This window comes from Gavia stellata, chromosome 1 (genome assembly GCF_030936135.1).
Source record: "Gavia stellata isolate bGavSte3 chromosome 1, bGavSte3.hap2, whole genome shotgun sequence".
Taxonomy (NCBI): Eukaryota; Metazoa; Chordata; class Aves; order Gaviiformes; family Gaviidae; genus Gavia; species Gavia stellata.
This window is the reverse complement of record NC_082594.1, coordinates 120,363,237-120,387,160: the sequence shown is the minus strand read 5'-3', so window position 1 is coordinate 120,387,160 and position 23,924 is coordinate 120,363,237. Positions and strand designations below refer to the sequence as shown.

The following is a 23,924-nucleotide window of genomic DNA, read 5'->3' as shown; positions in this document are numbered from 1 at the left end:
CAGAGCCTGTGTGTCCCTGGGTGCGGCACCTGGAGCGAGTGCGGGTGAGCATGTTGGCGCCAGCAAGGATCAAGCCAGACAAGTCGGTGAGTAGGTGATGTGTCCCGGGACGCCCTTTGACGTTTCACAAGTAGTCAAGCAGGAGGATGTGCGCTGCGCATGCAGCAAGACCGGCGGAACTGTACCAAGATCAGTATTTCGAAAAAAGTTATGGTTTTAAGGGCTCAAGCTGGAAAGCTTCGTCTGCAGGTCTCTGTATCGTTACACGCGGTGTGTTAGAAATGTCCTTCCAATGTGTTTGCAAAGGCTCTTCTAAAAGCTGGCGTCACGTTGGCGTCTCAGCGCAGAGCGCTTTCTTTTGTAATAGCGGAGTGCCCTCTACTGGGAGAGGTCATGAATGAAAGGGAAAACGCCTCCAGGAGTCTTCCATTAATGCTATTTTTTCTCTCCTTGGGCTTTCAAATAGTCTTCTGGCATCCGGCAACCCTGTTCTGGGTATCAAGAAATTACAACCACTGTACCCAAAGGCGTTCAGGAACAACACAACGAAATGACTTTATGAGGGTTATCCTGCAGCGGACGCTGACTGTGGTCGCTGGAAGAGAAGGTATTGAAAGGGACTGACAGAAGGAACTGGACATTTGGTTTCAGTCCTACCTTGATCTCCTGGAGAAAGAGCTCTTGCAAAGGATCAGGGAAGGAAACATGGAAATGTTCCTAAGTCTGTTCTCCAAGCTGCCAGGCTGGCCTGCGATGGATAAAAGAAGGTGTGCTAGAAGAGAAGTGGGAATGCCAGGCATTTGCTAGTACCTGGGAAGGCATCTAGGCAGCTCAAATCCCTCTGACAAGTTCTGCCCAGGGTTGCCTCCTGAGAGAGAGCTGGGTTTTCTGCAGCTGGGCTCCTTGGTCAACAGACCTTTAGAAAACAATCTCGGGCCTCTTGACCAAGGGACCTTTAGAAGTCAATCATCTCGAGTGATGTTTTAACCAAGAGTAGCTCAGCATTTAAAGGGCAACTGTTCCCCGCATTCTGAAAATCATGTGCTGATTCAGCTTGCCTTGAAGTTTTGTCATGCCACATGCATGTAGATTACAATGGGGGCCTTCAACTTCGCATTCCATGAATTAGAGTTTTCTGAGGTTAAATGCTTATTAGTTGGTTTTTTGGGGTTTTTTCAGAGAAATTATCTGTGGGGTTTTTTCCAGGGTAGTTGTGGACATGTATGTGATCTTCAATTGTGGCTGTGATTGGAAGCCATCAATATATGTGTATAAACACAACAACAAAAGAAAAAGTGAGTAAGTTTAACTACTGCTTTGCAAAGATAACTTTTTCCCAGGAAATGGATTGTAAAGAGAAATGTGCAGGCTCAGTGCTGTGAGATGGTGACCAGTGGTACTCCAGATGAGTGGTTCAGAGCCTGCTGAAGAAGGGGAAGAGGAATGGTCTCACGTTTGTACTTCTGGCAACAAGTACATGATTTATCCTCAGCGCAAAAGTGTAGTTTTTCTAAGAGTAAAAAGTTAGCTTTGGTGAGTGAGAGGGAAAACTGAAAATATGATGAAATGCACACCAAGGACTCGGAAAACAAATAGGCAGAAAAAGTCTCAATTTCTCCAGAATGTCTCCTTTGAGGGCTTGTTTTAAACAGTCCAGTACTGGATTTCTACAGGGCAGATGACCTGTTTTTCACTACTCTTCAGGTAGGAGTTTAGAAGTGTTCTTTGATTCTTCCTGATGGAAAGAATTGTTCCTTTCAGTCCTAGTAATTGTGTTGTTTCCTTTCAGAATCACAGAATGATAGGGGGTTGGAAGGGACCTCTGGAGATCATCTCGTCCAACCCCCTCTGCCAGAGCAGGTTCACCTAGAGCAGATTGCACAGGAATGCATCCAGGTGAGTTTTGAATATCTCCAGAGAAGGAGACTCCACAACCTCTCTGGGCAGCTTGTTCCAGTGCTCTGCCACCCTCAAAGTAAAGAATTTCCTCCTCAAGTATAGGTGGAACTTCCTATGACCAAGTTTGTGCCTGTTACCTCTCGTCCTGTCACTGGGCACCACTGAAAAAAGACTGGCCCCATCTTCCTGGCACCCACCCCTTCAGTATTTATAAGCATTGATAAGATCCCCCCTCAGTCTTCTCTTCTTCAGACCGAAAAGACCCAAGCCCCTCAGCCTTTCCTCATAAGAAAGATGTTCCAGTCCCCTAATCATCTTCATAGCCCTTTGCTGTACCCTCTCCAGCAGTTCCCTGTCCTTCTTCAACCGGGGAGCCCAGAACTGGACACAGTACTCCAGATGTGGCCTCACCAGGGCAGAGTAGAGGCAGAGGATAACCTCCCTCGACCTACTAGCCACACTCTTCTTGATGCCCCCCACGATGCCATCGGCCTTCTTGGCCACAAGGGCACGTTGCTGGCTCATGGCCATCCTGTTGTCTGCCAGGACTCCCAGGTCCCTTTCCACAGAGCTGCTCTCCAGCAGGTCAGCCCCTAACCAGTACTGGTGCATGGGGTTATTCCTCCCCGGGTGCGGTACCCGACACTTGCCTTTGTTGAATTTCATAAGGTTCCTCTCTGCCCAACTCTCCAGCCTGTCCAGGTCACGCTGGATGGCAGCGCAGCCTTCTGGTGTGTCTGCCACATCTCCTGGTTTTGTGTCATCAGCAGACTTGCTGAGGGCACGCTTTATCCCTTCATCCAGGTCATTGGTGAATATATTGAACAGGGCTGGACCCAGTACTGACCCCTGGGGAACACCACTTGTTACAGACCTCCAGCTAGACTCTGTGCCACTAATCACAACCCTCTGAGCTCTATATATCAGCCAGTTTTCAATGCACCCCACTGTCAGTTCATCTAACCCATACCTCCTAAGCTTGCCTATGAGGATGATGAGGGAGACGGTGTCAAAAGCCTTGCTGAAGTCAAGGCAGACAATGTCTACTGCCCTCCCCTCATCTATCCATCCAGTCATGCCATCATAGAAGGCTATCAGATTGGTCAGACGTGACTTCCCCTTGGTGAGTCCGTGTTGACTACTTCTGATAACCTTCTTTTCCTCCAGATGCTTTGAGATGACGCCCAGAACGAGCTGTTCCATCATCTTTCCAGGGATGGAGGTGAGGCCGCCTAGTGTGTAGTTTCCTGGGTCTTTGTTCTTGCCCTTTTTGAAGCCTGGAGTGGCATTGGCTTTCCTCCAGTCCTCAGGCACTTTGCCTGTTCTCCAGGACCTTTCAAAGATGATGGAGAGTGGCCCAGCAATGACTTCTGCCAGCTCCCTCAGCACTCGTGGGTGCATCCCATTGGGACCCATGGACTTGTGGAGGCCCAGTTTACTTAACTGGCCTCTAACTTGATCCTCCTCAACCAAGGGAAAGTCTTCCTTCCTCCAGACTTTCTCTGTTACCTCCAAAGTCTGGGACCTCTGAGGGCTGGCCAGAGCAGTGAAGACTGAAGCGAAGAAGGCATTTGGTAACTCTGCCTTCTCTGCATCATCTGTCACCATGGCACCTGTCTCATTCAACAGCGGGCCCACATTTTTTCTAGTTTCCTTTTTGCCTCTGATGTACTTGAAGAAACCCTTCCTGTTGACCTTGACATCTCTTGCCAGGTTTAATTCCAAGGAGGCCTTGGCTTTCCTCTTTTCATCCCTTTCTTCTTCCACTTGAGCTTTTTCAGAAGCTCCTTGCTCAACCGTGCAGGTATCCTGCTTCCCTTGCCTGATTTCTTGCTCTTGGGGATACACCGATCCTGAGCTTGGAGGAAGTGGGACTTGAAACATTACTAGTTTTAGAAGCAAAACAAAACAAAAAGTTGAGACCAAAGCTGTCCCAAAGCCAGACTCACTAACAAGATCCAGATAACATGCCCAAGCTTGCTTTCTTTTTAGTGTGCTTGTCCCAAGAGCTGAAGGAGGCTCTGTGGGACAGCAGAAATGAATATAAAAAAATGTAATGACTGTCTCACCTCTCTTTTATGAAACATCCTTCTTTCCCGACTATCAACCTGATTTCCCCCCAGTTACTCGTCCCTAGGAAACTAGGATTTGCACTGTCTGGGGTGCAAGTATATTTGTCTCTGTAATAAGCTGCACGTTTCTGAGAGGGTCTGCACAACCAGTGGCACCCACAGCTCCTGGCTGCCAGGACGCTCAGCCCTCGTGCAGAGAAGAGGCACATAAATGAAGATCAGCGAGAGAGACATGAACAGTCATCAACACAAGAAGACCAGCAGGTTTCATTAGGAAACAAGAGAAGGGAAGAGAATGTGTGCTTAGGCATGGATATCTTAGCTGTACCAAAGATGCATGGCTGCATGGTGCCCAACAACCCCCACTCCTGTTAAGTCCATCTAATACCAAACCTCCCTTTACAGCAAAGTTTAAGTTTAGGCATCTTCCATTTTACACAGCTATTCTAGAGGTGGAAAGCAAAGTAAAACATAGAGTGTATCCAAACCCTTCTTGCCATGTAAAGGGACCCCAGAAATTTTCTGTGGTTTTATCCCCACCTAGAGAGTTAACTTGCTCTGCTGGGAAATGCGGTGCAGTTTGCGCTGGAGAAATTGGCCAGGGTATCAAACTGTAAACCATTTAGCATTTGCTTGCTTTATAAAAGTAAGTTTGAGAGAAAGAACAGATGTGGTTTGTCCACAGTCACGTGGTTGAATCACTAGCAAAATGACAGCTGGTGGCAGATCCTCTGGACCAGGCTGGACTTCCTAGTAGACCTAGTTGAGCATTCATGACTTGAAGAAGCATTGCTTGAATTTGATGATTAAGGGGGATATGCTAATTTTATATGAGCAGAGCCTAACAGTCCTGATGGAAGCCTCCAGCAGGCACCGGGCCCTGTAAAGCTTAGTGGGTTTGGTTTTCCTGGAACCAGTGTCACTGACTCCAGTTGTCCTCTAACACTTTGTTTTCTTTCCCTGTTAAATAATGGCAACTTGCAACAGCTGCGTCATAGTCTTTTCCTTAAACCTGTACAAGTTTCACTGGTTACTGGCCGAAATGGTTCACCTTTAAAAGAGGTCATTAGTCCAGAACTCAAGGGAAGAACCAAGAAATATTTTATCAGCAGAGTGCAAGAGTGCATCCACCCAGAAGACAAAGGGAAGAATAAAGAATAGACCTCATTTGTGACAGAAGGGATTTCAGATTGCCTTTTCCACCAGCATACAGGGCATATTGCAGGTGAAGAAATAAAAGGAGAGGAACAAAGAACTCTCTGGATTTTAGGACAAGACGTCTCTACTTACTCTCTTTCTCACTAACTCCCAAGGCTTTGTCATGCCAGAGAGTCGGTGTCAGCTCGGCCACCACCAGCTCCAGAGAAGGTGACGTACAAAGAACTTTGCAAAACTCGGTCGAGATTGATGAGCTGCGCCAGGTGCTTGTAAAAAGAAAAGGTTGACATGAGAGGCAGAAGGGGATTTTGTGTCTTGTTCTTCCATGAATATAAAAAGATTTTGAATTTTCTGCCGTTGCTGGTCTGCCTGGAGTGCTTTCTGTTTGCCTCTCTCTGCTCTAAGGTTACCTCTGGTCTTCATCTACTACCTCAGAAGTATCCTTTTCTTGCTCAGCTCTAGTTTCCTCACTGTCTTCCAAAGAAGAAGCCCTCTTACTTTCCAGACCCTTTCATTATCGTTTTCTTTCTTCTGTAAGTTTCCCCAGCCCGCTGAAGGAGCAGTAAAACTTGGCTAAATAGAGAACTTTTCCACTTCAGTAGACGTGAGTTACAGGGTGAGCTAATATAAAATATCGCTCAAGTCTCCCAAATGCCCTCTTTATTTTCATGAAATAAGGGCAGGAAGCTGTCCCTGGGACTTCCCTGCTTTTGTCGCTTTGATGGCAGAGGGTGCTTCTGGATAAATTTATTTTAAGCTGTGTAGTCTGCAGTTCTCTGGAGTTGCCTCTGAAATCCCCTCAACTACAGTGAAGGCAGGTGAGCACAGGATACTTGCTAACACATTATTCTCATAAAAAGAAAAGAGTATGTGAAGGGTGTAGGTACATCAGTCTCAAACAACAAGTAGTAGGTTGGTTGCTGGAGACCTGACCTGCTTTAGAGGGAACCCGTTCTCTACTCCTAACAAAAAGGGGAATGTTGTCAGAGGGAAATTTAAGTGACTTGAGATGTACTCGTTGGCCCTTCAAGATAGAAGAAAATGTTGAAAAAAGGTAGTGGTGGAGTTGGTCTTTGGATTGTTAGTTGGCAGAGGAAGGGCTCTGCTAAATCAAGCATGGGGGTGCAGAAGATGTCTCCAAGGACAGCTGTATCTGGCTGGAAGACCCACTGCCTGGCCCCCAGTCTCCAGCATAGGTTCAACCTGATCTGGTGGGGGCAGCGGGGGCTTTCTTTTTTTGCAGGTCAAAAGGCACTGCTTTGTGCACCGAGGTAGAGAACAGGCATGGTTAACACACGGGTGACCCTGGGAGGACTCAGGAAAGGTGCAAACACCACCTCATTCCTTAGGACAGTTTATTAGCAGTACTTCAAATATTCCTACACATCTGTGTCTTAAACAAGAAAGTGTTTCTGGTTTTAGGTGGGTTCTTGGCCACTATGTGGGCATCTTTGCCAAGTAAATTTCGCAGGAGCTTGAACTTGTGCCAAGTCTAATAGTTTTCCCATAAGCAATGATGTTTTAAAACAGGAGACCTCCTAGAGCCTTGCAAGAGAAATATTACAGTTTGTACGAATGGCGTATGAACACGCGCGCGCATACGTGTGTGTGAAAGCAGCTAAAGAAACAGCAAACACCAAACATCCTGTATTGATTGCAAAGGATGCTGTTTCTAACTAATCAAATTGAGAAGTGGGCTGTTTCTGTCAAGCCTGGGACAAGCCTGATAAAACTACAATAGAGACAACTTGTCAGTGGAAGATCCTGTAGTCTAACAACAGGAAGATGGCAGCGAGATTGCCCTGTATCACTCATGCTGCCCCTTTTCCTCTCAGCCCAAAAGGAAGGTAGCCGCGAAAGCGGAAGACCACTCCCAATGATATAAAAGACATATGTCAAAATCAGTTTCTCATCACCAATGAAAAGGAACCCAAAAGATCCCGGCCAGACTGTTTGAACGCCTACAGCTTGTGAGTATGAAACCGGGCATAAAATCAACTTGCCTAGAGATTTTGTATAGTAAAATTACCTTCCCTTTCTGTAAGACCTTCCACCGATGCCTTTTTTAATGCTAATTTCCTGCAGCCGAACATCAGAAAAAAAGGTAGGTTTTGTTTATCAGGGCTGAAGATCCAGAGGAGAGGCAGAGCCTTGGTCTAGTACTGAGAATTTTATTGCTGACCATTGCCAGGCTAGTGACCTGGCAATTGATTATGCCAGTTACTGGCAGTTAATTATTAAAGTTTGTGCTAATTAAGAAAAAAACAATTAGCAGCTTGAGGAAAACCTTGGTACATTTGTTGTGCAACTTCTGGTGAAGCCTTACACGAAGTAAGATTGAGAAACTGATCTGGTCTGAAAAAGAACAAATACTTGCTGGAACACTAAGTATTCGCAGTCCAGTATCTGGATGGTGAATGTCACAGCTCTTGGCCATTATGGTAAATTATTATTATTATTATTATTATTATTACATTCTGTTCCTGTTGTTGGATTCTAGTTTTAGTGTTTTATGATAGCACAGAAGCCTTTAATAAAAAGTTGTTGTTGGTGCAACTATCACTACCCTCGAACCGAAACCGGGGAAGAACATGCTTTGAACATAAAACCCGTTTGCTCCGTTGCACGCTGGAACACAGCCCACAATTTCTTGGAAGGGAGTTTGGATTCATGCTGCTGATTTTCACCAGCAGCGCGCCCATCCTTCCTGGAGAGCTCATGGAACTAGTTCTGTGCTGACAGCCCTGCATTACCGAAACCTCGCCGTGTTTCAGGGTTTATCGTGTTCTTGCTTTGAGCAAGTGGTGTTTATTTTTTTTTTAATTGTTCTTCCAAGATCAGTTTGTCAGCTTGGTTGATATCAATAACCCTTGAAGGAAAGAGGAAACGGGGGGTTGAGGAAACCCTTTGCAGCCAATTCCGGAGGCAATAAGCGGCGTTCACAGTGTTACAGCCCGGTGAGTAACGGGCGCGAAGGGGATGAGCTCGTTGCAGGCGCTCGCTGCTTTGCCGGGAGCCCGGTCGGGCCGGGGCGGGGCTGCCGCAGCGAGGGAGGGAGTAAACGTGCCCGAGGGCCGATTCCCCGAGGCGATCGCTCCCTCCCTCGCTGCTTCTAGGTGCTCGGTCGTGAGTAACATCCCTCTCGCCGCCTTCCCCGCTCCTGCTGGGCGCATCTACGGCTTTGCGGTGGGTTTGGGGGGAGGTAAGCGGTGGGTGTGGGCGCGGGGCAGCCTGGCACGGCCGCGGGGGGGGGGGGGGGGCGCGGACCCCGCCGGGAGGGCGGGAGGCTGGAGTAGCCGCCCGAAGCCAGGCTGGGGGGAGAGGCCGGTGCCCCCCACACCCCCCCCGCCCCGCCGCCGAGCCCCGGCCCGTGCCCGGAGGCGCATCCCCGGGGGAGGTTTGGCCGCCGCCCGGCAAGGCGGGTAGCGGCTCCCGGCGGCGGAGGTGCGCGGAGCGCGGAGCATCTGCCGGCTGTTCCCAGGTGTTGCAGCGCCTTCCCCCGCCTCTTCCAGGCGGGAGGCCCCCCAGGGTCCGGATTCACGCAAGCGGGCGCTTTGCGAAGCTTGTGCGACGGCAGAAGTCAGCAGGGACAGGTAGCGCCGAGCCGTTGTGGGAGCGGGGGGCCAGGAGTGGGGAAGGTTTTTAAAAGCTGGGAAAGTTTTACAGAAGGTCGCGGAGGACGAGTGAATCCTGCACAGGGCGGCGGTCGGTGGCTCGGGAGAGCTCTGAGGTGCGGTTTGGGAAGGTATGGCACAGTGCAGGGTTGGCTCTGTACTTGCCCTGGTCTTAGAAGCCTTTTTTTCCCGTTGTTTCCCCCTGTAATACGCTAGACTGGGCTAGAAAGGGACTTCTTTTTGTGGCCGGTATAGCTGTACAACAGCCCAGCTCCCCACTGTAGGAAATCTTGCAGCTACAGCAGGTGTGAGCAGTGGTGTGTCAAGGACTTGAATGGGTATTAAAGCAGCGAGATAGAAGGACGTTGCTGAAAACTGTGCTTTCCTGCAGGCGTGGCGCATCTTTCACTGCTTTATAAACACTTTTATAACTTGGAATTTTCCTCTGGCTTGCTATGTTGGCGCTTGATTTTTGCATGTTTTTAGGAGTATCTGAATTTCTTGGAGCCATAATGGAGTATCTGACCATGCCATATTATCTGGCAAATCCATTATTCGTTGGGCTTGTTGCTGATGGTTTCCTCTTTCTTTATTTTATACATAAGAACTTGGTCTGTATTCTTGCTTGGTAACTGCGGAGTTCTATCAGGAGTCGTTTTAGCGCAGCGTGTTTAAAATTTAAAGTCAGGCTACTGGTTGTGTGCGCATGCACTGTGTGCACAAGTTTGCTCGGAATTTCTTTCTTACGTAGACTTTTTTTTTCTCCCTCTAGTTCATTTATTTATTCATCTGTCCTCCTTTTTTTAAGCCGTATGATACTATAGAAAATGGTTTGCGGTTGATTCTCTCTTCTATTTTCTGTATGTTGTGAAAATCTTTAAAGAGTGGGGCTTTGCTTGTGTTCTTGACAGAAGACGCTCTCAAGAAGCATCAGCTAGTTTTGCAGACGTTGGCAAAAAAAACCCCCAGATATAGGTGATGTGCGTTACAGAGGTATTTTATGCGAAATAATGTTTCCACTTAAATACGATACCAGCTTCAGTTCCAGGCAGGTCTACAATTCAGGTGTCTTGTGGCAATATTAACTGACTGAGGGAACAGGAAGCAGGTCAAAAGCTGTCTGTTAGGCAAAGCAGCAACACAACCTTATTTTTGCCCCTTGCCCACCTTGGAAATATATTTCTCTGTGGCAGGTGCAGTATGCCCCGAAAGTTCCCCAATCCATGCAATTTTGGACAGATGGGGAGTCCTAAAGTCCTCAGAGAAGTTGCTTTCAATTCATCCCTTGGTCGCACAAGCTAACCCTACCTCTCTCCCAGTGCCACAGATAGTCCTGGACAACCAGTGCGTCACACTTCTGGTGGATTAATGCCTTTCCAGCTTCCACTGGGCAATTTTTTTCCCACCTTGACTTCCAAGGTGCTGTGTAATGAGACCTGTCAAAACTCACTGTCTGCCCACAGAACGATGTTTTTCTCACACGGGGAAGCTACCGTTAATGTTCGCACCCCGGAGACGTGATATCACCAGAAGATGATCTGTCATTGAGTCACCCATGTCTCCTTATTTTTCTTCAGGTGAAACAGATTTTTCCCTTCCAAAATGACTTTCCGAGCTCTGGTTTTGTGTCTGGCTTGTGCTGGGCTTGGAAAGGCAAATGGTAAGTTACATTTCCTGAAATCTGCCTGAAAATGGTTGGGAAACTGGTTTCTGATTCCTGAGGCTTCAACAGCCAAAGAAAGAGGCAAGAATAGGTGAAATACAGATTGCTGGTGCCATTTGACAAACGTTAGATAGCTGAGGCATAGACATGGAGCTGGTGAATGTGTCACAAGACCTTCTGGAGAAGCGTTTGGAGATGGGAGAGACATGCAGCATCCCATATCTACAATGACACTGGACACTGTTGTTCACCTGAGTTCACAACTTCCCATAGTGGATCTTCCCCGCAGGAACAAATCTCTCTTTTTCTTTCCTTCCCTCTCGAATACACTGCAAATTCTGAAGCTATATAGTCCAGAAATTCTCTTTAGCCCATTTTGCTGCCTAGTTCTCTGACAATGTCTTGGTATGCACTTCCCTTGTGCATTCAATCTTCCTCTAGCTTTTAGGAAACAAAAATTGTGTCTTTGTTGAGAATGGGAAACCGTGAGTTGATTTAATAAAACTGAAGTGGGAGGTCTGCAGGGATGGGTACAGAAATAGGGTATGTCTTTTTCTTTTAAACAGTTTAGAGGAAAGCCACGGTCTCACTCAATATAAATCAACATAACTTCATTGATTTCTAGGAGGATGCAGGAGAACGACTTTTTGGTGGGGGAAAACCATAGAAACAATATGTAATTGATGGAATTGTTGTGCCTGTGGGTAATCCAGGCCTTAACATCAGCATTAGGCTTCTGAATATGTGTGATATCTGCCCATTTCACTATTTCATGTCTCTGCAGTGGTTCCGCAGGATGAACGCAAAATCGTGAAGGTGGGCGACAGCGTGACTCTCAGTTGTGCCCTGAGAGAACCCAAGGATGTTCTGCAAGTAACGTGGCAAAAGGACTCTGAAAAATCACACAATAATATAGCTACGTACAGTACCATAAAAGGATTAAAGATTCACGAGCCCTATGAAGACCGAATGAATTTCACAAGTCTGGTACTCAATGAGACAAGCATCACGTTCTGGAACACTAGAATGGATGATTCAGGGTGTTACGCGTGTCTCTTCAATACTTTCCCTTTTGGATCCTTTTCGGGACGTACCTGCCTGAGCGTCTTTGGTGAGGTTCTCTGCAGGGATATGTCTCTAGTGGCAAAAGACGTGTTTTCTCCCCCACAGCATTTCCTTGAGCTGACTCAGGAACTGCACTGGTAGGAGCATCCCTCGGTGGAACATGGTGTAGAAACAGAGCATTACTGTTGTGAGCAAGACTCTGGGGTCATATTCAAGCCTGTTGTGGTGGTTTTGGCTCTGGGCTGTCCTTGTCTGTTATTCTGTGAGTAGCAGCTGAAAAGCAAGGAGTGGGATCTTTGTTTGTAAGCCCCTGAGCAGTCCCAGCTGGGATTTGGGCAAACCAACATCGCCTGCTGCAGTTTCCTCTTGGTGCCAGGTACAACCCCAGTGCTGGGAGCAGCTGTGCCGAACCCTACCATTGATAGGGAATTAGCAGATAGGAGAACAGCACAGACCAAGAAACGGTTTTACTTTAACAGATTGTTTTATAACCTGGGATTTCAGGTTGAGTGAAACCTTTGGGGTATATAACTTCAGTATACAGGCAGGAGTATTGAATCATTGGGGGGACCTGACCCAACAAACTCTTCTTGCATTCCTGTGCCGTTGGGCTCAGCGTGAATCCAGTAAGCTTTGCTCTGATTGATAATGGTTAAACTGCTATTACTGCTTATGACCAGGTGCTCATTGTGGTGATGGATTGTCTCATTTGTGTGTTGGAAGGTCTCAATGCATCTGTCCATTACAACATTTCCGAAGGTCATTTGACAGCCATCTGTAATGCCGTTGGCCTCCCAGAGCCCACCATCACCTGGAACAACTTGTTCAATTCTACTCCTACACAGGAGACTGTCAGGCACACCAATGGGGTCGTGTCCATCACCAGTAAACTGGAGATCTACAACACTCAGAGCATCGGTGAGGAGGACTTGGCCTGCAGAGTAAGCAACACGAATGAAAAAATGGAATTGCCTGTGAAAATGAAAGGAGGTAGGTGAACGATACAAGCTACTTGACAGTGTTCTCTTGGCCTCCGTGTTTTGCAAGAGCATGTTTGGATAAGAATCTGCTGGGAAAAGGAGGGAGTGAAATGTGTATGTGCCAAGTAAGAAAGGAAATCCTGCTTTGTGTTCATTGCCGTCTTTCAGACAATAACGTATTGGGGCCCTCTCCAAGAGGGGAAAAAAGCCAAACTAGTCAGTTAAGGATTAGAGGGACCGTGTGTTTTGCAGCAAGTCGAACTTCAGTTTTCACGCAGGCCTTCATAGTTTCTTTGACAGTCCAAAGATAGATACGCACATTTTTCACCCGATATCTGTCTAGATGAAGTAAAAACTCTGTGGGTCACTTAATGAACACTGAAGTGCAAGTTTTGAAATTAGTAACAAACTATCTCTCAACAACAATTAACCAAATGTTTCAGTTAAACTTACTAAATGTTTTGGTACAGTTAACCTGTGTATTATGTTTTAGTTTCTCTGACATTTTTGCACAGACACATGTCCGTTGCAGTAATGGTCAGGGAGGAATAGTATTTTCAGGCAGCCAGGAAGGTGATCAGTTGAAGATACTTACATTGGTTTTATGGGGAAATCTTAAATACATCAGTGTAACGTCTGAATACCTTGTAGCACTAATTTATTTCTTCTTCCAACATTCTGTTCTGCTGGAAAGACTTTCATCCCAGTTTTAAAGATGAGGAATAGAAACATTAAAAGCTGAAGTACCATTCTTAGTTCACAGAGGAACATCGACTTAGGTGATTGAAAATTCTTAGTTCACAGAGGAACATCGACTTAGATGATTGAAAATTCACGTGTCTCCAAATCCACAGCCTTAAAAGGAAGACCACTTGGAAATTAGGAAGACAGGAAAACCAGCTTGGGATTGTGGGTTAATTCCCAAATTACATGCTCAGGGAGAAGTTGTTATAGGAATAGATGTAAAGAGTAAGTTCTGACTTCTAATATCTTCTCTTTAAAAGTTCAAAAGCAAATGAGTTTTTAATTCTGAGTGGTACTAATTGAAAAAGCATAAGAAACATTTTTGTCCTGTCTCAAATGCAATATTCTTTTGTTTTGGCCTTTTAAAAAGGAAATGTGTATCTCAAAAAGCAGGAAACCAAGACTGTTGTTATTCTTTGCTAGGAGAATGCAAAATCAGCTAATAGCTTGCTGTTTTAACAATTTTATATTCTGGAGAAATTCAAATGAATAGTTCAACCTAGCTTTGTTACAAGACATGATAGTTTTGGCTTGATTCAAATAAATTTTAATTCAGCAAGTTTTCCAGCTAACATCAGTGAGCATTGAAATAAGCCTTTGTGTTACCATTTTGATTAATGGCAGTCAAATGAAGTGGCTAATGTCTAACCAGGGAGGGATGTTTACGCTCAGATGTCGGGTAGAGCTACTTGCAGGCATCAAAACATAGCCTGTCTTCTGAAAGTTAATTTAGCCTTTGCGACACTGGTAAGTGTTTAACAGTAAAAGGAATAACTTTTATTTTACAAACAAACAACTCAAGTTCTGGATGAACAAAAAAACTCTTCAGAAAGCGTCAAGAGTTGTACGAAGTTTTGTAGATGCCAACTACCGTATCGGATATGGGAATGACAGTTTTCTTTGCCATGGATGAACATGAGCACATCTTTTCTTCACAAAGCATTTTCTGTGCGCAAGCAGGTTTGTCTTTGAAGATACACATGTTCACTCTCTCTTTTGAGCAATTGCTGCTTTCATATAGCTTAGCAATAACTTTCACAATCTTAGTGAGGAACCACTCCCATTATTCAGGCATCCTCTTGTCTCTTTTTGCTCTTTTTCCTATACAAACTAGCTTAGTTTGGTGTATTTTTGTGTTGTGTTTTTTTTTTTCTTTCCACAGAAGAGGGATCCTCATTGCTTTGGCTGACGATTACTGTGGGGATTTTAATTGTCATCATAGCTCTGATTCTGATCACGCTGTGCTGGAGGAAGAGGATATGCAGGAGGGGTTGAAGTGACGAGTCACTGATGCACGGAAACCAACGTTTTTTGTAGAGCCCATGATAAGGTCTGGTCATCTGCAGAGAAGAATGAGACTTAGTCGAGATTCCATTAGGGGGTATGAGACTGTCATATTGGACAAGTAAACTTTCTAATAACGTGTTTACAGTTATTAGGGGTTGCCTCAGTTGCATGTAATTTTAAGCGCTGTTTTCCCACTGCTACTGCTGAGGGACAATATAAGACTACAAATTGTGAGGGAAGGATCCAAGCAGAGCAGGACATGCTGCTCATGGTTTACTTTCAGGCAGAAGTCTCAGCAGAAGTAATTCACTGGTCTTTTGCATTTTCCTGGAGGGCCACAAAAGCATCGAGTGAAAGTATGCTCAGAGAATTTTTGGCAGAGGAGGTGCGTTGGAGAGAAACCCACTCATGCAGAGTGACGTGCCCTCAAAGGAAGGGCTTTCTTCGGGCCACAGCACCCTCTTTGTGTTTTTAAGACAAACAGTGTAGTATGATGGAGAAGTGCGCTCAAACTTGGCATGAGAGTCTGCTTCCTAATGATGAATTAAGGAGAAACTGCTGTTAGTGTAATGTCCTTGTATGTGTGATGACCTGATCATGGATCAACTCAACTTTCTAGTCTTAATTACTAGTAACAGAAGGAAAGGAAAAAAATAGAGGAGGGGGAGGCCTTAGGCTTCAGAAGTCACAGAAATTTCAGGGTCTTTCGTAGTTTCACTCTTGCTTACCTAGATCAAAATGCTGTGTCTGGCTTTAAATTCTACTAATATGCTTAGAAATGCCAGCACACATTAACTCAGTTCCTAAATGTTCAGATACTTGCTTCTGGATGATAATGTGATATAAGGTAAAGAAGTGTTTCTAGGGGTATCAGACCTGTCTATTGTGAACTTAGACCTACAGCATCTACTGTTAAGAGGGGTTGATCTAGCAAATCTGCTACTGCCAGAGACACAAAAGTCTTCACTGAGAAGGAAGAGAAATGAACACTTCTTACACCCCAAATAGAAATTCTTAGTTGTAAAATATATGAGCTTTCTATTGATCCTATAAACAGTTCAGAAGAGAGAATTTCTGTTGAATTTTCAAACCACCCTGGAAGTTAAAGGGCAAGGAGCTGGTTCTTAATTATTTGTTTTAAAGGATCAGAAGGAAAAGGTGAAATGCTCAAAAGAAAGATGTATCTTTATTCTAGAACAACCAAATTGTTCTAATTCCAAACACAAATGAGCTTGTACTAAGCAGACCTTGAAGGAAAGACCTTGAGGCAGAGGTGACCTGACAGAGGTCTGGGATCACCAGCTAGAGCAGATCAGAGAGTGGCCAGGCAAAGAGAGCTCTAAAAAGTGCAGGTGCTGCCTTGCAGAGTTTCAAAGTCCCTTCGTTGCATGCCAGATGAGGAGAACCACACTGGGATGCTGTGGCTGCACTGGTGCCTGAAGCAGGAGCAGGGTCAGTCAGTGAAACATTGCTTGACAAGACTAGGTTGTTCATGTCTAGACTAGGTTGTTCATGTCTAGACTAGGTTGAGGACGTTAACATACCTCCTGGCATGATTCCGGCCCTTGGATATTAGCAGCTCCCCAGGCAATGCCTGCATGTGGTTCCAGCGATAACTTATAACAGGACCACCCCCAGCAGGCAGTACGGTTAGCTTCACAGCAGGTTTCCTATGCCCTTCTCCACCCTCTAGGTATCAGGCTTGGACCCCTCAAGCCGTTTCACGCATCCTTGTGCCACGTTGTGTGTCATACAAGCCATGATTTCTTGCTGCGGAGACACCGCTGTGATGCACAACAGCAGAGCCTCTACTTTATTTTGGAAACTTTGAACAGACCCCGCTCCCCCTCGCCTTGTGAGGAGAGCATAAGACACAGAAAACCATAATGTGTTTAAACTGAAAGCACTGTGGCCCTTCTTCCTTAGCTAGTGGCTCAGAGCTTGAAGCCCCCCTGTGTCAGCAAGAGAAGTAGGGTCTCATTCCCTGCTGCCTGGGGGGACAGCTGGATTCCTGGCCCCACGCATGTGCCAACATGTCACAGGGTCAAGACTTCATGTAAATACCTGTTCACCGGGGCAGAGGGAGTAAATTCGACGAGCAGTGTTTAGCAGTGGGTCTAAGTTTGTTGTATTAAAGTTTATCAACAAAGGCAGGATTTGAGGGAATTGTTTGTGTTCCTTCCCATTTATCATAGGTTTTGATTAGCTGTGATGCAGGCTGTGACTTCTGCAGTGGGCTTGTAAGTTGTTCAGTCTGTCTTCTTTTAATGTAGTCTAGCTTTTATCAGTCCTAGTCTGTACCTTTTCAGTTGCTTCTTGGTCTTGAGTTTTGAAAATGCAGTGCGCTGACCTGGGTCCTTTTTGCATAACGGCAGCATTACTTTATCCGGAGTAACTTTGACTGGCTGATCCTATTCCGTCGTACAGGGACCGGCTCTGGGAAATGCATAGTCCATCTGCCTAATGTAAATCTGCTTCCCTGAATGCCTGATTAATCAGTTTCTTTTAAAACTCCAATACTGGTACAGTTTGATAGCTCTGTCACCATCTGATTTTTTTTTTTTTTTTTTCCTGGATGCTCTTTTCTGCCTGTTGCTAAAAGTTACTTACGATTCATCTTGTATATGATTCCACTGTCACTTTCCCAGCTAAATCCTTAGAATGCCAAGAATCCCTGTGGAGCTACAGTAATTTTTAGCGCTATGTTTAGAGTGCATTACCACTCCACAAATACCACATTGTAATGAAGAAATCCCCTACACGTCCTTAGCTCCCCTCTGAGCAGCACGCTGTGGACCTTAGTCTGTTTTTGCCATGACTTGTTTTTTTCCCTGATCATCTGTGAAATATGTTTAAGCTCTTTAAAGCATTGGTTGCAGTTGATTCACCCAAAAGAGAATAACATATTGCAGAAAGCCCTTTTCTGGTTTTGTCGTCTATTATCCTCAGATTGTGTTGGAACGAGAAGCAGCGCTGACGTACGTATTTCTGGACGCGCTTTTTGTAACAGCACAATAGAGAGCTAGTAGCACTGTCTGGAGGATACCAATGTCTGTCTGAGGCCGTCATCTGGGGCTTCAATACTTCTTTTCATTCTGCACTAGATATCAAGCAAAGCCTTTCCAGTCTTGTCAAGATGCCCGGTTTTTAAAATAAAACAACAGCTTTTTATCTGGGTGCCTGGGGACCCTTCTCCATCAAGTTTCTTCTCCTCTGCTTCTGCTGTTGAGAGTATGGTTGGTTTTTGCTTTGCCTCTATTTTTGTTGTTTCCCTCCTCTCCATGGTAGACACTTGGGAATCAGGTGAAGAGCTGGGGCTCAATGTTGATGTCCCACCCCTCAGGTCTTTGCCTTGCGTACCACTTACAGAGCATACATACATTTTGGTTCTCCCTGAAAACATCCCAAGTGAAGCGTCTTCACAATGTTTGGCAAAAAGTCACTTGTTTGGAAAAAAACTGAGCAGCCTTTGTGGTACGAGCTGATGCAAAAGCTTTGGAAAAAATCAACATCTTCATCCTCTGCCCAGCAGAGAGGCAAACCTAGCCATGCCTGTCACTCGATTTAAGCGCAATGAGCGGGCTGCGATGAATTGCCAGATGTAAGTTCACCTTACGGGCTGGAGGTTTCTCAGTGCTACCCTTCTGGTAAAAAGTTACACCATTTCCTGCCTGGCTCAACGAATAGAGCTTAACTGTATACCACACCAACGTAAAGCAGTCCGGTTAACAAGCCAAGTGCCTGGATTGAAGCAAAATAAAGGCTGTTCGTCTGAATAAATTCCTGTGGCTTGCCTATCGCATACATGTCTCAACCTGAATGCTTTCCACAGCATCAGTTGTTTATTTCAAGGTTTGCAGGATAATCATATTTCAGCCCAGCCGGTTAAAAAGCTTTATAGTCACTTCTCAGGACCTAGCAGTCTGCAGGGAGATGAAATTCCATGCAAACAGTTTTCTGGAGGCTTGTGGTGGTCTGTGAGGAAGAGCTATTTCACAAATGGATATAAAGGCCAGCACGATTTTTTTCTTTTTTTCTTTTTTTTTTTTTTTTAAGCCTTGGTATGTTGATCTCTCTTGAGTAGCTTATGCATGTTTCGCCATGTAGAAAGCTTTAAAAATGGTCAAATAGTATATTCGTATTTAAAAAGCTATAACAACAGGACAAAAATTTCTTGGAGCTTGTTATTGAATAGATGTGATGCCACCTAAGAAAGCTGAGCAGATTAGGTGAACCTGGAAGAAGAAAACTTGAAGAGTCATAGAAGAAGAGACTAGGTCAGATCAAAAAATCCATTCTGCAGAAAGTGCCAACATAGCAATGTTTTTTTTTCGTGTTTGGAAATTGAAACATTCAAGTTTTCCTTCAAACGGAAATTTTATGGAACTTAGATTAAGCAGCATTAGTCTTTATTTCAAGATGTTTACGTCTGCATACAGCCAACTAATTATTTCAAAGAGATGATGAACCTCAGTGTAGCTCAAATGTTACATAAGTGCTATAAAACAGATTGAAAATACCTCTTTGTTACTAGCTAGAGATCACTTAATAACCTGAATAGGAATTTGAGGTGCCCCGATTATTATTTTTTTGAAGTTTGGAATTTGCTACAAATAATATAGATTCAGGTCTGTTAAGCTGCAAATAGCAACTAGGCTGATCAGCTATGATACATACGTATCAGAAACCTAAATTCTGGTGGCCAAAAATACCCTGAAAGGTTGGGAAATATGTAAGTCTTGTGCAGGAGATTCCAGTTATTTGGGAAACTTTACAAGAACAAGTACTTGCACGCACTTTCCATTGCTTTGTCTATAGTAAAGATGGGAATTATTTCTGGAAAAGCGATTGTAACAGTATCCTCTAGTGTTTCTTCAGTTTGGGAAAGGCTGTGCTTCTAAGCTTTGGCTCTAAAATGATGGCAATTCTTATTTTATCTGTATGACTTGGCTTGTTTCTTCAGTAGATTTGCTTTGACGTACAGCTGGTTTTCTTAATAGTGAGAGACTGGGTAGCTGAGACCATCAGAGTAGCATGTGAGTTTTGGGAGACTTTTCGGAATAATTTCCCTGAAGTGACAGCTAAATACCAGCCTTTCAGATGATAAACTCAGGACGTAACTCCCCCTCTCAGGAGGCAGATGGATATAACACACCCTGCTCGCAGAGGAAGGGGTCTCTGGCTGTCGTGTCCCAGGCTCATTTTAGAATTGCCTTGGTTTCCTCTCAAGTGTGGCCTATTGTGAGTAGGAGGTTATATTTGTCCTATTTTGAATTCCCAAAAATAGCAAAAATATGCAGTGGTATAAGTGAAAGTTGTTTTGCTTGCAACAGCCTCATTCGTTTACCCTCCTTAACACTACACCAAAAAAAACCCAAAAAACCACAGTGTAAAAACATTGTAGCCAAACAGACCTAAACAGAGTTAATGAGGGGAGAAAGAGAAGGGGCAAAAAAAATAAGTCCATACAAAAATGTCAGCAAAGGGGCAATTCTGCTGTCAGGCTGCCCATCGGCTTTCCCGCAGACAGAAATATTTCGCAACCCAAGTGAAGATGTTTTCTGAGTTTAATCACACGCTGCTTCCAGACAACTCCTGTTCCCTAGTAAGTCGCTTAATTTTCCGTTCACAGAAACGTGCCTGGCAGTAGTCTCCAGTCTGCATCGTATCTAGAGAGAGCATGGGCGCTCTTTCCGAGCGCTACCTGTTTCCGAACTGTGCCACCTGTTTTCATGGCGAAGGGCAGGGACGGCTGGTGCTTTGTTCATTTTCCCATCGTGTTTTCCCCTGGCATGTTTTGCTGGGGAAAGCACGCTCCTCATCCTGCTTTCCACTTTGGAGAAGAGCTGGGAGGAGTGGCAGAGGAGGAAGGAGGGGAACGGGCGTGGATGAATGGGGGTCTCCTGGGGCATGGCGGGGTTTTTTGTCTGGAAGGATGGAATGAGTCCTGTTTGCCACCGACAGGACGAAGGTAGCGGCGTAGGAAACATCTCAGAGCTTGTCCTGCCCATCTAAAGGAGAGGTGTTGCAGTATAGGCTGCTGAAAACAGCGCCCTTTCTTTGCAAACAGGGAGCCCTTGACTGTGTGTGATTAATGCAATTTCTATCCTGTGCATCATATCTGTGCTTGTATTTCATTATGAAGTAATTTTCCAGTTCTTCGTTCTCCTTTTCATTCCAACAATAGGGCTTTGTGTATAGCCAGAAAACAAAACGGCTGGCAGCTGAAAGGGATTAAAAATCGCATTCCTGTGATAGATGAATATCTGCCTCGCTGTTTCAATTTCTCGTTTACTTTTTTGGTAAGAATTATTTATGTGCTTAATTCCAAAACGCTTTTCTTTTGAAAAATACTTTGGCTGTATGCAGTGTTATTAGATAAGGAGATGGAAAACTTTTTCTTACTCTTCTGCATGAAAAGTAAGGGTGCCATATATTTTATTATTTTTTTCAAAGCCACATGAAGGTAGTGTCAAAAATTGGGTCTCAAACATCAAAATGACTTTCTGAAATATCAAACTATATTTATATATTAAATAAATAACCTTATTTGTATATTACCAACCAGGAAAGTTGGTTTGATTTTCTAGTTCATAAATCCATTTAGGGTTTTGTATATTCCTTATCTCACTGTCATTCTGAATTCTGCAGTGTGTGTGGTTTCCAGAACGAAAAAAAAGTTTGGTTTAGTAGTAGGTATGTAGTAAGGTTTTTTTAAAAATTCACGCAATCTTGTCTTCAGATCAATTTTTTTAAAATCTGAAAAGTTGTTTGAACAGGTGTTGATGGTCTTAGTTTAATGAAAACAAAGAACAGTGCAGTAACTTTTCTGATTCATTTGGTATTGTATTAGTAGGAAGTGGAGAATGCTTTTTTTTTTTTTACTTTTTTCTTTTTTTTTTTTAGTAAATGGTTCTTATTGTATGCAAATAGATTAATATTAATTCTGAAAATCTGTCATGCCGTATTCCATGTCTCTTGTTTGGAAATGCCGCCTTATTTTTTTTTACTGTTTAAATATGTAGTAAGGCTTTGCACTCAGCTGCCAATTTCTACCTTCAAGAAGGGACGTTACAATTGTCCCGTTATTTTCAAGGTACTGTATTAAATTTTGGGGAGGTGCAAGCAAGTGAATCTCAAGCCATACTTCTGTTATGTTCTGTTATGGGGTGCGCTGTGTAGTGGTAGTCCAGGTGGCCACGGTCAGTTAAGGGCAGGCTGACGGTGCTGGGCAGCACGAGCAGTGCCGCGACATGCCTGCTACTCCAGCCTTTACCTGAAGGCAGGAACAGCTTTTAGGCTGACCTTTGCAAGTTTCCATCGTGCGTGTTATGGTAGGATGCGCGAACTTCATCCTGGTGTGTGTGTGTGGATCTGCTCCAGGTTTCTGAGGAGGGCTGGCTGCTGCTTAAAGCGATAGGAAAGGGAAGTGCAGAGGAGCCAGCGAGCTGGCTGAAGGCATGCCACGTCCCCGGGGAGTGCTTGAAATGCTGGCAGGGCAAAGGCTAGGAGTCTTTTTTTAACTGCGTCTCTTCAGCCCATTGCAATCAGAGCTGTAAAGCAATTTAAAATAATTTTAGGGTGGGAAGACAATCTCTGGGTGGAGGGAGACAAAAAAATCTACCAGTTGCCTTTCATATAGAGTACTGTAAGCTGGACTGTTTTTAAAACTTGGTGAATGAAATCACCAAGCAGGAAGCTTTGATTTAAATCTTCCAATGTAATTGTGTTTTCTCCTTCTCTGTTTTCATTAGTTTACTTAAAAATAAATATTCATTTTCATGGTTGTACTGTAATAACTGCAGGTTTTCCTTTAGCGATCATAAACCAAAATTCACATGTAAATTGGTATCTTGTGCGATATAAGCCACCTGGATTTTAAAACACCCTTTTCAATAGCGTACTTCCCTCTACTCTGGTAATGTCTTTGGGCAGCTACTGCCAAGCAGGATCACTTGGCTTCCTCACAAGGTGAAAGAGCCTGTAAGCCAGCACCTGCCCTTCTGCTGGTAGTAAATGGCTTTGAATGGGGTGTTGGCGAGCTGGGTAGTTTATGCCCACCCAAGGAGAAAACGCTGTTGCATAGTGCGTAGCATGACATTTTCTTAACTGTTGTTTTCAGGCTTTCTCATAAATATGCTCCCAAAGGAATTTCTGTTGCTTAGGGAGAAAAGGGGAGGAAAACAAAAATATTATTTTTTTTCCTGCCAGCTTTAAGAGTATTCCTCCTTTGAGTGTACAAAATAATGAGAGAGCTGAACATCCCTCAGAGTATCCCTTTTGAGAAGTCTGGGGGGGATGTTGTCAGTGTGGGGCAAGCTGGATGGAGCGAGCGCTGACCGTGGGGAACGGTGGCAGCTGTGGCTCTGCAGGCGTCTCCTGCGGTGCTGGGGCAAGCGGCGCTGGGCTCAGATATTCTGGGTTTAGGCACAGATCCTTCTACGTAAGGACACTTTGTGTGGCAGGTGTGCATCTGTGCTGTTAAAGATAAGGTAGCTTCTTAAATTTAAGATAAGATACCATCTGTAGTGAACAAAGCCAGAAAGGGGGAACACAGGCTGAAGCCTGTTTCGTTGTGTTTTAGTAAGATGCATGACTTGTACAGCAGGGAAGGTCCTACGGTTGTTCACCGAAGGGCAGTTTTGTGACTGTTCTTGCCCACTTTCCATTTCTCCCCACCCCAACTGCAACCACACTGCTCAGCAAGACGCGAGGCAGCAACACAATGGCTACAACTCATCCTTTTTCCTGTTTTTTTCTTTGTTTTCTAGGGTCCTAGAGGACTTCCATTCACCTACCAGATCATTACAGCCCAGCAGCCTGAAGTCAACATTACAAGCAATGATGTGACTGGCTGGAAAGAGCCATAAAAGGGAAATACTTCACATACATTACCCTATCTAGATGCCGAGTTGATCACTGAAAAGACTAATGCAATGTTATCTCATGTAGACACACTTAATCATAAAACCTAGGACCAGAGGGACCACTTAGTCTGCTCCTTTGCTGCCAGGCAAAATCTACTTCACTCGTGCCACTCTTGGTACCGCTAGTGTACAAAATATATTTGCCTTCTTCCACAGAATCACAGAATCATTAAGGTTGGAAAAGATGTGTAAGATGATCAAGTCCAACCATTAATCCAACACCATCGCGCCCACTAAACCATGTCCCGAAAAGTTCCAGGTGAGTTTTGAAAGCATCCACGGATGGAGGCTCTGCTAGCTCTCTGGGGATCCTCTTCCAGTGCCTAATTGCTCTCGCAGTAGAGAGGTTTAATTTTTACCAACATCTGTCTGCAATTTCACTTGCAGCAACCCTCCGTTCGTCGCCCTCTTCCTGGCATCTGGTTTTCCTTCTCTTATCCAGCCAATCCGACTCCTTTTCCTCAGTGAATGTGCCAATGACTGTATTGCGTAACTCTCTTGGGAGAGACCTGCTG

General features: G+C 44.7%; 1 protein-coding gene across 1 annotated transcript; it reads left to right on the top strand.

Moving 5' to 3' along the window:
* Positions 1–10,336: 10,336 nt before the first annotated feature.
* Positions 10,337–23,477, top strand: LOC104262469 (OX-2 membrane glycoprotein). Its single transcript, XM_009818839.2, has 5 exons — positions 10,337–10,403; positions 11,191–11,517; positions 12,195–12,461; positions 14,358–14,525; positions 23,254–23,477. The coding sequence occupies exons 1-4, from the start codon at positions 10,346–10,348 to the stop codon at positions 14,468–14,470; spliced, it is 765 nt and encodes a 254-aa protein (XP_009817141.1). The 5' UTR covers positions 10,337–10,345; the 3' UTR covers positions 14,471–14,525; positions 23,254–23,477.
* The last annotated feature ends 447 nt before the right edge of the window (positions 23,478–23,924 follow it).